The following is a 14,301-nucleotide window of genomic DNA, read 5'->3' on the forward strand; positions in this document are numbered from 1 at the left end:
GGCAGTATGTGTTTTCCAGGCACATTGAGTCGCTTTACAGCACAATCAAGTAACTATATTAACTTCAGTTGTTATATAAATGCTATAATATATATTAAGTATGACTTAAAGGAAAATTTTCTTCCTAATTTAACATCTTGACATTGGGTCTCTGTCCCTTTAAAAACTCCTGCTCATTCTGAAACTCCACCTTCAGGAAATCACAACATCAGTCCTCCTTTTCACAACGTCTTTACAGGTGTTGCAATGAGAAGTAAGTGATATATTGAGCTCAACTGATTGTTTGCTAATTGCTGCTGGCTAGTCTGAAGGAGCTGAGTGTTGGAGTCGCAGGAGAGGCTGATCTGTGAGGTGGAAGCTCAGAAACTGCAGCTTGGAGGAGGAGCTGTGTCTCAAAGGAGGGGCTAGATCCACCCAGGTGTTTTGCACCGCTTGACGTTTGCCATGGAGATTAAAGGATTTCCCAAACATGCCTGAAATAATCAAGGCAACACTAGGTATGTTTTTGATGTGGGAAAAACATTATAACATGATGTAAAGCTAAAAAAAAGGTTGACTTTATATGACACATGCTGAAAACTGCAACATGTGCTTCACCTAAGTATAGAGAGAAAATCAGTTAAAGGTTTTGTTAAACGTTCTTTCATCAAAAGCCAACATAGAAAATGTTGCAACTCATTCATAAGAATCAGAGCACACACAAGGAGAGTAGAGCCAGAGGACTATTTATCTTTAAAAGCATTGGTTTCGTCAAGTCATCACTCAGATGCTGAAACTGCTTTGAACACAGTAAGTTTCTCCTTTGTGCGTTCCCCCCCGCGACTCTTTAAAAATAAAAAAACGGTGGCAAATGGATAAACATCGTTTCTGCTTTGTGCGTTTCTTCATTTTGCTCGGTGAGTGACAGAAGAGCAGCAAATTCAGCTGACAGGAAGACAGCCGCCGACATGTGAATGCGTCCTTAACTCATGGGTTGTTTAGTGTGGGGTGTGAAAGAAATGACATTTTCTCACTTCTGGTTCTCATTCTGTGTCTAAGTGAAATAACAGACCACCTGCTGTGTTTATGTGGTCATTTCAGCAGGCAGCATGGTCCATTGTGAATTTAGTAAGCTGATATGAATGCAGGGACACAACTCAAAATGTGGGTTCGAGAGTCATAGCAGGTGAAAATGTAGACCCCGAGGGCTGCTTTACAGTCACTGAGTTATGTTTTTATTCCACTGCAAAAGCAGGAAAAAATATGGCAGAGAGATTTGATGAGGATTCAGCTGTATTAAAATGCAGAATGTGAGAACTGGAGGCCAGCAAACATTTGTTCAGAGAGCAAAGCAGGTAACACTGTCAAGAATTTTAATATGAGATTTCCTGGGTGTGACTACAGTAAAAATACCATGCTTTTACTGTGGCACTGAAGAATGTTTGTATTTAAGAAAAGAAAAGCAATTATTTTCTTACTGCAACAAAATCAACTGATTATTTTGATTTGATCATTTATTTTCTCATACTGGTGGGATGAGAAAATAAAAGTTAAACCCAAATCGCACAATTAATTCTATCTATCTATCTAAGTTATAACTTGGTTGGTTCTGTGGATCCATTTTCTTTGGTTGGGTGAACAAACTCCTGTAGGCTGTTAGCATCAATTACTAGCGCATTTCTAGCATATGTACTGTATATAGCAGCCACACAGGCACACGCAGTAGACGGACAAGTACAACACTTTCATTCTACTGGCCGACAGGTTGCCAGGCAACTGTACTTTTTTGTTTTGAGAGAGCAGAAAATGATTCACAAGCGAGCAGAAAGGTTTGCAAGTGTAGATTTGTTCTGAGCAGAGACACGATTTGAGCGCGAGGAGAAAGGTTTGAGAAAGCACAGTGAAAATTTGAAAGAGCAGACGTTTTGAGTACAAGCGTTACACGCTTTGAGAAGAAAAACATGAAGTCCTGCTTTCAAAATGAAAATGTAAGTACAGGTCTTAGACGTTCTGAGAACCAAAGACATGGAATCTTGTTTTCAGACTGAAAATGTTTGCTTTTGGAATATGGCAGAAAATTTCCCCCATTACAGTATGGTGACAAGCACAAGAAAATGAAGAAATGTCTTGTCCCATTTCTTCAAAAATACCTAGATATTACACAAAACACCACAATAAACACTTTGAAGAAAGGTATAGCAGCCAGCTGACTAGCAGTGCACAGCAACGGCTAGGAGGGAAATCATTAGTTTTCCCTCGTCAATCAGGAACTTTATCTTAATGAAAAGACTTTCTAAAAGAACATTTTAGCGGTTCTAAACAGGTAACTTTTTAAAATCTTGGTATACCTACCAATGCTTAAAGCTGCAATATGTAATGTTTATTAAGAAATATATTTTATATCAATATATTAAAACTGTTGTGACATGAAAGTATGGTGGGAGGAATATCTGTGTAAAAAAACAAAGAAATATTTCCTCTGCCTTCTCCCAGTGCTTCATACCAAACTGTCAGGACAGTTTTAACAAATATGTAAAAACAAAAAAAGAAAAAACAAGTTACATAGTGAATAACTAGGTTGGTTTTTGGAAAAGTAAAGATTCTGGCAAATTTGTTTAGAGTGCAAATTTTTTTTATATTTTCTGGCATTTATTTTCCCTATAGGATTCTGTTTTTATTAATATTTTAAAATAAATGCTATAGAGAATGAAGGAAAACAAGTGTAGAAGAAAAAACAAACAAGTTTTTCCACACATGTAGATGTCAGAGATTCAAAAGCAAAAACTATTTTACCTGTTTTTCTTTACCTGTCCCAACTCGCCATGTGTTGTAGGGTCAGACTGATTTAATCCGTCTTACAAGGGAGTAAAGAAAACCCTAAAGAGCATTTAAAACCTACTGTAAACATTAACAAAACAAAGTCTCTGTCTGGAAGGAATTCAAATTCTCAATCAATACAAACATTTTGGCAAAAAACATTGAAGAGGAAAGCTGCACAGCATAACCTAAGTTCAAATATTCTTCATAATCTTATCAAACTACAAACAAAAAGAGGTGGAAGCATATTCTGCCTCAGCTTTTACCGTGGAGGAGCAAACTACAGTAACACAGGCAGGCCTCTGTTTATCTGTGTGCACTTAAAGCTGCGGATGACTGACTGATATAAAGGAAGCAGGTCGAGGTTTCGCTGCCAGACCGCTAAAATATCTCCGCGGTTCGTTTCTGAAAGCATCTAGCAAAACTTGAAACTCAGAAACAGTTCAGAGAACAGAGGAGAAAATGTATTTAAACAAGAAATACTGTCCAACTGAGGAATACCAGAGTCCTTCACCGATAGGAGCTGGATACGTGTGGGACGGACTCAAAATGAACAGATTCATCAAGTCAGTCTGTTTTATTAAATAGTTTTTAATTCTACTGACATTGAACACATCAGCTCCATACTTAAAAGTAATTCAAAGCTTTCAAATCCAAATTAGTTTCCTGTATATTTACAGTATTCTCCTAAAATCTACAGCAGAACATGTATAAAACAGGAGAGAAAAGGATTATATTACAAAATATTTACGTTTACATCATCGTTATGATACTCAATGACACACTTCTATCAGCACAAACCTTTGCACAAGCAGCAAACGTAACTTCTTGCAGGAGTATTGTAATAAACTATTAATATGTATAGTTTTCACTTAAAATCAAAAATATTGTAAATTAGATTCAGACACCAATGCATAAATTATCTATGCACACTCCTACTTCCTCCTCTGTGCTACTGATTCCTAGTTCCCTTTATTTTTGTTTGGCTATAGTCATAAATAAAAATAAATATAGCAGTTGTTCTGAATAAAAGTATTTCTGTTGAATGACAGTCTAATTTAACTGGTATTTAAATATACTGACCGAACGTTTTAGGATCTGCCTTCTGCAGACTTTAAACATATTTGTTTTTGGACAGAATTAATGAAAATGTCTAAAATAAAGCGAGATAAGCAGGTTGATATGTGGGTGAGATTTTTGAATTTTTTTCCTTCCTGTGTTTTTTTTTGTAGTTTCAACTATTGATACAAGAAAATCTCGGCCAGTGCTGTTTTAATTGATGGCCTAAAAGTAATGAAATTCCAAATCATAAATTATTTCTGCACACTCCAACTTTCTTATCTGTGCTATTGCTACCCAGCTCTGCAATTGTGTAGTCAGACACGTATAATTTAAAAGGAAAAAAAACTAAAAGGTGTTTTCAGTAAAAGTATTTCTACGTATAATTGACTGACAGTCTAATATAAAGGAAAACTGAACTTGTAAAGACCAACTGGTGTTAAATTGTGTTTTTCATTATGTTAGTCTGTCAGATGGTGATTGGCTGCTTCAGGATCTCCCTCCTGCAGACCTTCAACGTATTTTTTCTCCGTTAAAAGCGAATTAAGATGTCTAAAATAAAGCCTCATAAGCAGAGTGATGTTTATTTTAAAAAGTAATCCTTGCCATATCCATTTTTTTGTTCCCTGTATTGATGCAATAAAAGCTTGGCTGATGCTTTTATAGTCAATGATCAAAATCTAGTAAGCTCAATGGGATTTTAAAATTTAGAGCACTGACTTGTGTTGTTATTGTCTGCACAGAGTTATAGCTTAATTTTATTTAAATCATGTCCTAAATATGTCTTTGTGATTCGCAATAGTCTGTGTGCAATTATAATGTTAAGCATTTTATTCTAAAACCTGCTGAATGTCACCATGATATTAAACCATATACTGGTTTCAGGAATTTGTACAAAGCGTAGCTGGATGAGGTGCAGCTTCTGTGAAATCGTCGTCAGGCCTTTTACATGTAAAACTTGTTTTCTTCCTAGAACTGGCAGGTTGTTACAGTGAAAACAGCAGGACTTTCTGCCTTTTCTTCTTAAACTGAAATAGCTGCTTTATTGGTGGTTTTTAATCTAACAGAGTGAATCTGATATATTAGATATATTCTGCAGTCGCAGCTCAATATTGAAATATTATTTTGAGATTAAATTCATTTTGGAGGAAAAGATTGACACAGGTCAAACACCAAAAATACCTTAATGTGTGTTAAGAGAATATAACGTCCATAGTTGTACTAGGTCTGCTCTTGGGAGTTCAGCCAATCAGCAACAAGGAAAATAAACGGCGCTCCTGCATTTGCTGCTTGCAAATACATCTCAAGTAGCTTTGCGGCGAGATATTTAGGTTTTCTAAAGAACATTTTTTTGAAATACTTTATGTGTGCTCTTCAAAAGTAGAAAAATAGGTACATTTTCCACAAATAATTTGGAGTTAGAAAAATCTCAGAATATCGACGTGAATAGTCAGGGATCCACTGTAATTCTATATAAAAAATTTAACCCATATATTAAACATCATCATCATGTCTTTATTCCAGACACAATAAGGTCCATAGTAAAGAGATAAAAACAAAATAAGTACAAAAAAACAATACAAGATAAAAATAAACATGACGTATAATATTCACCGAGTCACAAATAAATGGTGACGCCACAACCTTGAGGAAAACCTCACTGTACTCGGTGCAGGGTTTACTAAAATTGCAATTATATTATTGCATGACACAGATAATCTTCACATGGATTTGTACATAAGACTCCTGAGCAGAGCAGCACAGGAGGGTACAGCATCATGTACAAACATAAGGTTAGCACTAATCCATCCAGGCACTGAGTAGAACCCTCATGTAGACCATGCAAAGCTTCTGCAGGCCGCTTTTTTTGTATCGTCGCCACAGATGGGCAGTGTACAGTGGAGCACAAAAAGCTTTAAAAAGAGCTCTCTACAGAGGATGAACACAAACTGAATTTTCTGATCAGAATATTAGCATACATCATACGATACTGCCTATAGATGTTATGTTCATCAGACAGGTCGTCATTTATGCAATGTCCCAAATATTTAACTTTGTTACATATGTTGAGAACAGTATATGACTTGAACAAACAAATACACTATATAAATTTAATTTATTTCAAGTATTTAAATTATTTTGGTGGTTATGCGTTACAACCAATAAAAAACCCAATTCAGTTTCTCAGAAAACAAAAAATAATACATCCAGCCATCACAATTGAGTTTGAATATTTAGTCACCAAAATATTTTAGACTAAAATACTAAAAGCGTATTTGGTTTTTTAAACAGTACTGCAAATGAGGTTTGCATATTAAAATATTGCTGGTTAAGAGACTGAGATTGTTAATCCATAAAGTTCTTCAATTCTTGAGAGAATTTACTGTTTAATCTGACAATTTTTTAGAAATAAGTCTAATTTGTTGTTTAAACAAATTTAAATATTTGTTTAAACAACAAATATTTTAATTTGTTTAATCCACATATTGATAATTATCACAACCATTTGACACAGAAAATTTTTTGAAAATCTCCACATCGCCTATGTTGGCCTGTTTGCATTGTTGAGTCTGTTTACAAAAAAAATATTTTGCCTTATATAATAATTAAATTTTCTGAAAAACTGAAAAGCCAAGATCCGCCCACTCGTCATTTATATCTGCAGTCCTGCACGTACAGCCATGAATGCACACGGCCGTACCTGAGGTTCTTAAGGTACATTACCCTGCATGTTCTAGATGGTTCCTGATTCAGATGATTGCAGTTCAGTAATAACCAGCTGGTTAAGTTTTTCCTGGACTGCAGGTGTGAAAAATCTACACAAAATGTTCTAATAGTTGAACTGCTGCAGCATGAACAATGTGGACATTTTAAAAAGTGAGGGTGAAGAAAGACCTAAAAAAGCCCATCAACAAAGTTTAACACTGGAAACATGCATCAACAATTAACAAAAACATAGAGCAGATTTTGCCTCAACAGTCCCACTGCACTCTTAGCAGTTTGAACGGATTTTATACAATATTTACAAAATATTTGGTCAAATCCTCTCCTACTGATTTACCCAAAATCTGAAGGAAACTTGTGGTTTTCTCATCCACTTCATGGTTAGTTTTAGCTCCTATTTAAAAAGCTCCATTGTCTTTTTGTTACTTAAATCATTGACCAGAGCATGCAGGACATTACTCATGTTTCAGACAATTGTTGCGTCACTGTAAGGAACCGTTACTGGCTTGTTTACATCCTTGGCACTTCCTGTTCAACAACACAGACAATGAGAATGTAAGCAGGCCAGACACGTCTGTATCAATTAAAAAATTTAGATCTCTGAACGTTTAAGCAACACAGATTTCCCTCCAAACTGCTTTCTCTGTGCTATTTGCATTTGGTTACTACTTCAATATTTGCAATAATCAACAAAGCTTGCAGAAAGCCAGTACAGAGTACAACGTTCACTAAAAGAAGGAAAAGCTGAGCTCGCATCTAATCGATAAATCACTGAGTGGATTTTGAGTGTCTACGTTTTCTTGAGAAAACAATAAGACCAAAACTGCTTGTATTTTTTCAGATTAACTACATTCTTCTCAGGCCCAGAATAGAAAATTACTTTATTATAAAAGAGTTGAAACCTGCGGAAGCAAAATAAACGCAGCTGAATTACTTTCCTCTCCTCCCACCGTCAGCGCAGCATTCAGTCCCTATAATAAATCGGCTGCTGCTTCCTCTGTGCCATCTCTGTCCTCTGCTTGTTTATACCAAAACGATTTGGAAACAGATAAGTGATTTTTAACTGGAGTGTCAGTCTGCCTGTTATTCCTTCTATTAGGCAGCCCAGCTGCAGCGCTGCCAATGTTAGGGAAAAGACAGACTATCAGAGGATGAATGCAACATATCAGCATTTTGCTCCAGTTGAATTGAGACATGGGAGGTCCTACATGGTGTAAATAAAATAAAAAAAATCTAAAGAATATGTCTCTTTAAAGTTAAATGATCCTTCTAAGAATATCCTAGGCTCAAGGTTTCCCTAAGAAAACTTGCTAAGCCTGGTGGTTGGGTGCTAGTTCAGTCATTCATCCAGCAGCCCGTCGTATTTTTGAGTTAAAAATCTTTTGACAGGAAATTTGAAAATATCACTTGACAATTATGCGTTATTGAAAGATTGGTTAATATCTGAACACCAACTATAAAGTCTTAAAAAAACTTAAATAAATAAGCAATGCTAAGCCTGGCGGGGCACAAGTAAACCCTGGTGGCCCGCCAGGCTTATAGTACACTTAGGGAAAACCTGCTGAGCTGGCATTTTCTAACAAATATAGATAAACTGATTTTTCCAGTAGCAAAATATTGAATTGAGTTCTTTGTTTAAAGAATAAATGATTCAGATGACTTTGAAATGTTGTAAGTGCATCATTAAAATGCAAATATGTTTGAACCTGGGATAAAAATGTGTTTACCATGCAGAATAATGTAGAAATGGAAATACATCATGGACATTCTGTCCTTATATGGTGACATGTCAGCATTATTGTTTGAACAATATAAGATCCTCCACAAAGATTTCTTAAAAGTAGAAAAGGTCAAGATTTATATCCCTTCATAAGGAAGTTTTGGTTTTCATTCATCATTTAAAGGGTCTAAAAGAGCAACTAAAATTAAATGTTTTAAGGATATTAACTGAAATCATCTTTGCAATGCTTTATGTTTTCTCTTGTATTCGAAAATTACTTAAAATAATACATAAATCAAATAAACTGCAACACAGTTTCCTCCCCTTAATCTACAATCCAGTCCAGTGGATTAGTCTCACATTTCATGAGCCACTGAGATTATAAACAAAACAAAAACAAACAAAGATCCATTAAAATCAGAATCAGCTCAGATCTCATAGTAAAGCAGAAATTGGTAACAGACAAGTCTGTTCCCACCATCTCTTTAAGTAAGCAGGGTTTCCTTCAGTGCATTATAAGCCTGGTGGGCCACCAGGCTTTACTTGTGCCCCCACCAGGCTTTACTGCCTTTTTTAAATACTTTTTAATGTCTAAATAGTTGGTATTTAGGCATTAATCTTCCAGTCTTCCAAAAACACATAACTATCAAGTAATATTTTCAAACTTCCTGTCAACTTTAAACATTTTTTAACTCCAAAACATGGCGGCCGGCAGGATGAATGACTGCCCTAGTGTCCCGAGCCTGGGTTAGTGTCTGTTAGTTGTAATTATAATCTTTCTGGGTGATCATGAGGCGATGTGGGAGGAGTTTTCCTTTTAAATGTAGAGGAACCCTGACTACTGAAATGGGAAACATTAAAAAAATGCAGACAAACGAGGTTGATCATGAAATAATCTAGTTTCTTTGTGTGGATCTTTGCTTTTAATTGCCTGTCACTTAGCTGCTGTTGCACAGAAATTTTGCATATTGATTCTATTGATTTATTTCAGAAAGCATTGGGGTTTTTTCTTGAACTAAAAAAACCTCGCTCTCTCTGGTGAATAAGTGAGAAAAAAATGTGCACAACAAATAATTCAAGTGAATATACATCTATGGAAAAAATTAACAGTCCACTGCACTGAACCCCATTGAAAATCTCCTGGTTATTCGGACAAATACTGATCTCTGAACTCTTCCTGAGTTAAAACATTAATATTGTTGTTTCTAAACAAATATCAACTTGTTTTCTTTGCATTATTTGAGGTCTGAAAGCTCTGCATCTTTTTTGTTATGTTGACCATTTCTCAATATCTGCAAATAAATACAAAATTTTTGCTTGGAATTTCAGAGACACGTTGTCAGTAGTTCATAGAATAAAAGAACAATGTTCATTTAATCAAACATACACCTATAAAATGTAAAATCAGAGATACTGATCATTTTAAGGGTTCTATTAATTTTTCCCAGAGCTACATATATTCCGACATTGATTTATAACAAAATTGTGGGTTTTCCATAATAATTAAAATACATAAATGCCCACTTGACATATAATTACTCTGAGTGTAATAAATCAGTCAAATTAATAGATTTGTAACTTACAGGAACTTGAACTTAAAACAGATTGTGTGTTTCCCACAGACTCCTGACCACAATGACATGCGCCTTGAGTCTTGTACTGCTTGTGGTCATAGCTCTGACACAGCATTTTCACAAAATAGTCTTCAAATCTTATTCAACATAAATATAGATTAACATAAGCAGTCATAAGTATGTGGATTAGCTAATTTGAGGCAGGTAATTTACTCCAAATTAGAGGAAATCTTTATAGAAACTGAGATTTGGTGCTTTGAAGCAAATTATTTGTTTACAAAATGAGTGACTTGATCATGCGCTAATCCGAGTGACACATACAAACATAGTTTCAAGATCTCCTGATTGGTTTTTTATTTTATTTTATTGCCTCTATTTCTCAAGAACAGCCGCTTTTTGGAGTAAAGGTGAGCAGAGGAGGGCGTGGCCAAGAGATAAGAAGCGCAAACTCTTATGTGAGAGACATCGTTGCTCCACAGGTTTTAAACAAACAAAAAAAATAATAATAATCTGAGCTACAGTCATAAATCACTGTATATCGGAAACTGGAGTAGAACTAAACGAAACAAAATGAAAACAACTTATATTCTCAAACACCGGCAGACATAAACAAGCTCCGTGTCACCGAGTCTCCCCTCCAGCCAGCCTGTCGGACTCTCTGGGCAAACAGAAAAACTCGCCAATTTACAGCAACACTCACCCAAAACACGCAGGCGTAGGAGAACAAGATGAACTTCACGACCGTGTAGCCAAATCTTTGAGGGCTGCAGCTTCCAGGCATCGTTTCTGACAGAGGAGCGAAAGACTCAACGGCTGCCGCGTCCCGCAATGTTGACAACAACTCACTTCCGGGTTGACATCGCTGCCACACCTGCACGCGCTGCTGCTGAACCGTTGGATAAACGCCCGGAAATACAGGTGCGATTCAGTCCGCTATAACACGAGAGAGCGGATTTATTTCACTGAATCCGCCGGAGAGGTGAAACTCTTGACGGTAATGTCGACGCTTACTAAAAACAAAGTTCACGCTCTCAAATAAAATCACTGCAAAAACACGAAAGGAGATACAGGAGCTTGTTTTACTGGTTCAACTGGCAGATTATTTCACTTTTATTATTGGAAAAATGTCTTGTTATATGTGAAATAATCTGACAATGGAACTAATACATTTTCATCAATATTAAGGAATAATTGACTTAAAACAAGCTCATATATTCATGAAGAGTTACTTGTTTTGTCTTATCTCAAGCACTAACAAAGTTGCACCAGAAACTAGACAAAAATACTTTGTAAGATTTTATGTTTTTCAATGTTCTGTACATAATTCAGATTTTTAAAATTAGATCCAAGAAGTCAAATTTATTTTTCAATAATATTACTGCACTGTACCTTCAGTTCAACCTACCAAAATGTATTTCCATTTACTCTACAGTACGTTTGGTTGCAGAGGCGTTAGGATCCTGAATTAAAGAGGGCTAAATCCAGGCTAAAAACAGCTGGATTTTATATTATGGACGCTTAGTTTATAAGTCATTAAATATTAAAGGAGATTTGTTCTGCAGTTCATTTTCTGTGTTGGTTTCTGAATGGATGTGAACAACTTACAGATATTTAATTATATTATTGTTATTTAATAAAATTATTATTTAATATTTATTTAACTTTAGTTATTTAATTACGTTTTCCTGTTTAATGTTGTTGGTTGATCTACTTTTCTCCTTATCTGCACCATAAAAGATATTTTTACAGTTTGTTTTTATGAATAGTGACAAAAACAGTTTGAATCCCTCCAAGTTGTGTCTCAGTTGCTTCCTGTTTCCCAGTGGGATCTCCGACTTCCGGTTTTGAAGATTTTTTCCCACTGGGAAGTTGGAATTTCCCATTTCTGAGTAGAACTGGAACGCCTCATGAGTTCTGCTGTCTCTGCACCAAAACAGTCTCCTCCACCAGATTCACTGGCGCCTGTCTGGAGTAGAAAAGACATTTTTAAAACATCAATAAAGACATCAACAACACATTTTTGCCGTTTGCCATCTTTTTCTTCTTTTTCTTTTGTCTCTTTGCTGATGATTTGAAGCAGGCTGTAATTGAAAAGACACAATCAAAGCAAATAAACTGTTTTTTTAGTAATAATATTCAACTGTAATTGCATTGTTGAGGCTTTTTTAACACTGCGTCATTTTTGCATGAATCCTGCAATCCATTTGTTTCCTATCCTTCCCTCTTTTCTGCATTTTCTTTGAAAGAACCCGGGCCGGGAATGGAACCCAGGACCTTCTAGAATCTAGATGCATGGCAATAGTGCTAACAACTGCACTACTGTGCTGCCCTTGTGAAATAATTATGTGGTTTAAATTGCAGCAATGAACTTAAAAAACAATAATTAGACAACTTGTCTCTTGTTAAATCAACTTTAATTTCTGCGTTAAAACCAAAGTAATTTTTATGTTGATTTAAATTACATTTTTAAGGCAGCAGCTGGATGTTCATTTTCAATTTACACCATCTTCATATGTTTTACAGTGTTGTTACTGTTAGAGGAAAACAAGCAGAGTGTTTTGATATTAAAGAAAAATAAACAGTATGTAAAATACTGTCTCTAAATTCACTGCATCTCAAACCTTGAAGTAGCTGGGCTACAGCAGCAGAGGAGTTTATCTGCTAAAAACAGAAAACAAAGGCTACAATATTCACAGGCTCACAGCAACAGATTGAGAAAAAATCCTCACCACCCTGGCAAAGACTATCAGAAAAACACACAGAGTAAGTTTTGTTGCAAACTGCCAAAGGTTTCATTTCTTCTTCCCTCCATGTTGGCCTTGGCCCTGCTACCCATGTGAAAGTGCCCACATGCTGCACATACTGTACACACCCACACACATACAGAGAGAGAGAGAGAAACAAAGTGCAGTCAGCTAAATTTTCCTTCTTCCCTTCTTGTCAGTGTCAACGCATGCACCTACTTTCACTTCTGGGGAAAAGAGCAGACCTGAGGAATTACAAAAAAGTGGCAGTTTGGTGACAATCATGGGAATAGAAAAGAGAAAAAGGAGTAAAAGTGGTTAGATGCAGGTACCATCAGACTGTTTGCTCTGCAGGACATGAAACACAAGCACAAGACTATTTTTGAGATGGCATCACTCCAGCTGCAGCACTACGATCCACAGCCAGTTCCCATTACACCATTACTATGTGAGCGCTCAATATTCATAGGTTAGATTGTAGCCGTCTTCAAACCCGGCTGTCATTTGGATCCCAGTTTCACTCCTGAGAGATTTCCTCACCTGCACCGTTGTGACACTTTGATGTTGACAATGACTGGTGATAAAAATGCTACAGTGACAAAACATTTTAGTTTTTTTAAGTTCCTGTGGTGGTACCATAATGGTAAGGTAGCAAATGTAACAAAACAGACTAGGATTATGCTAAGCAAAAGCTAAAGAGTTAAATATATAAAAAATAATATAAATTAATTAAATAGAGCAAAGCAAGCTGAAGCTACAGATTATCTTAGCAGGAGCAAATAAGGGGAAACATGAAATGAGTGAACGAGAGAAGGAGGTTAAATAGTGAGGGGACGAGTGGAAACAACAAAAAAGAGCTAAACAGAGGTGAGTGGGTGCAGCTGGGGAAGGGAGCAAGTAAAGAAAAATGAGGAAACAATAAATAAGTGTTCACTTCCTCCTTCAAATTTTCAGACAGAACAGTGGTTAACAAATCATTTTGTTCTTGATTATGTATGCACATGTTTTTCTCTGACCCACTGATTGCTTGCTCTCTTGTTTTCTCAAAACCTGTTTGAAATAAAAAATAAATAAAAATAACAAAAACAGCTAAGAAGGTGGAAAAGAGTAGCAGGCTGAAGGTGAAGTGAAAGATAAACAAGAAAAGTGGAAACACCTGGACCTGATGTAAACAATAAAGAGAAAAAGCACCAAGCGTGTACCATAAAGATGAAAATATGTGAAAAGAAAGAAGCAGAAAGTGTTTGGGGAAAATTCCTCGTATGAACATCAATAGTTTAAACATTATTGAAAAGGCACACCAAAAGATTCTAGTTAAGCTTTTTTTCCCCCCAAAATTTATCTAATTAGCAAAATGCCTACATATTTATCCTACAACTAAACAGAATAATTGAAAACGAGCTTTCAGGGCACTTACCTTCTCTACTTTGTCATAGTTTTTAGCCTTTATCTGCAAATAAAAGTGTAAAACCTTATAAATGTAAAGCTGAAAGGAAACATGTATTCATGCAGTTTTAATAACTCAAACACACAAACCGAAGCAAATCTCAGAAATCTGAGATTAAAGTCAAACTTCTGAGAAAAAAGTCAAAATTCTGACTTTAATTCTTTTTTGTTTGTTTGTTTGTTTTCAGTGGCCCTAATCCTTTTCCGAAATTTCGCTGTCTGAAATTCGGAGTCTAAA

The 14,301-nt window shown here is 35.8% G+C and overlaps 1 protein-coding gene across 1 annotated transcript in view; it reads right to left on the bottom strand.

The window, feature by feature from the left end:
* tspan15 (tetraspanin 15) overlaps positions 1 to 10,818 on the bottom strand; it is a 40,241-nt gene extending 29,423 nt beyond the window's left edge. The window contains exon 1 of the mRNA XM_028015213.1: positions 10,574 to 10,818. Within this exon, the coding sequence (XP_027871014.1) occupies positions 10,574 to 10,654 (81 nt within the window). The 5' untranslated portion in view covers positions 10,655 to 10,818. The remainder of the gene's footprint in view (positions 1 to 10,573) is intronic.
* Positions 10,819 to 14,301: the final 3,483 nt, after the last annotated feature.

The sequence above is a fragment of the Xiphophorus couchianus genome, chromosome 4 (assembly GCF_001444195.1).
Source record: "Xiphophorus couchianus chromosome 4, X_couchianus-1.0, whole genome shotgun sequence".
NCBI lineage: Eukaryota > Metazoa > Chordata > Actinopteri > Cyprinodontiformes > Poeciliidae > Xiphophorus > Xiphophorus couchianus.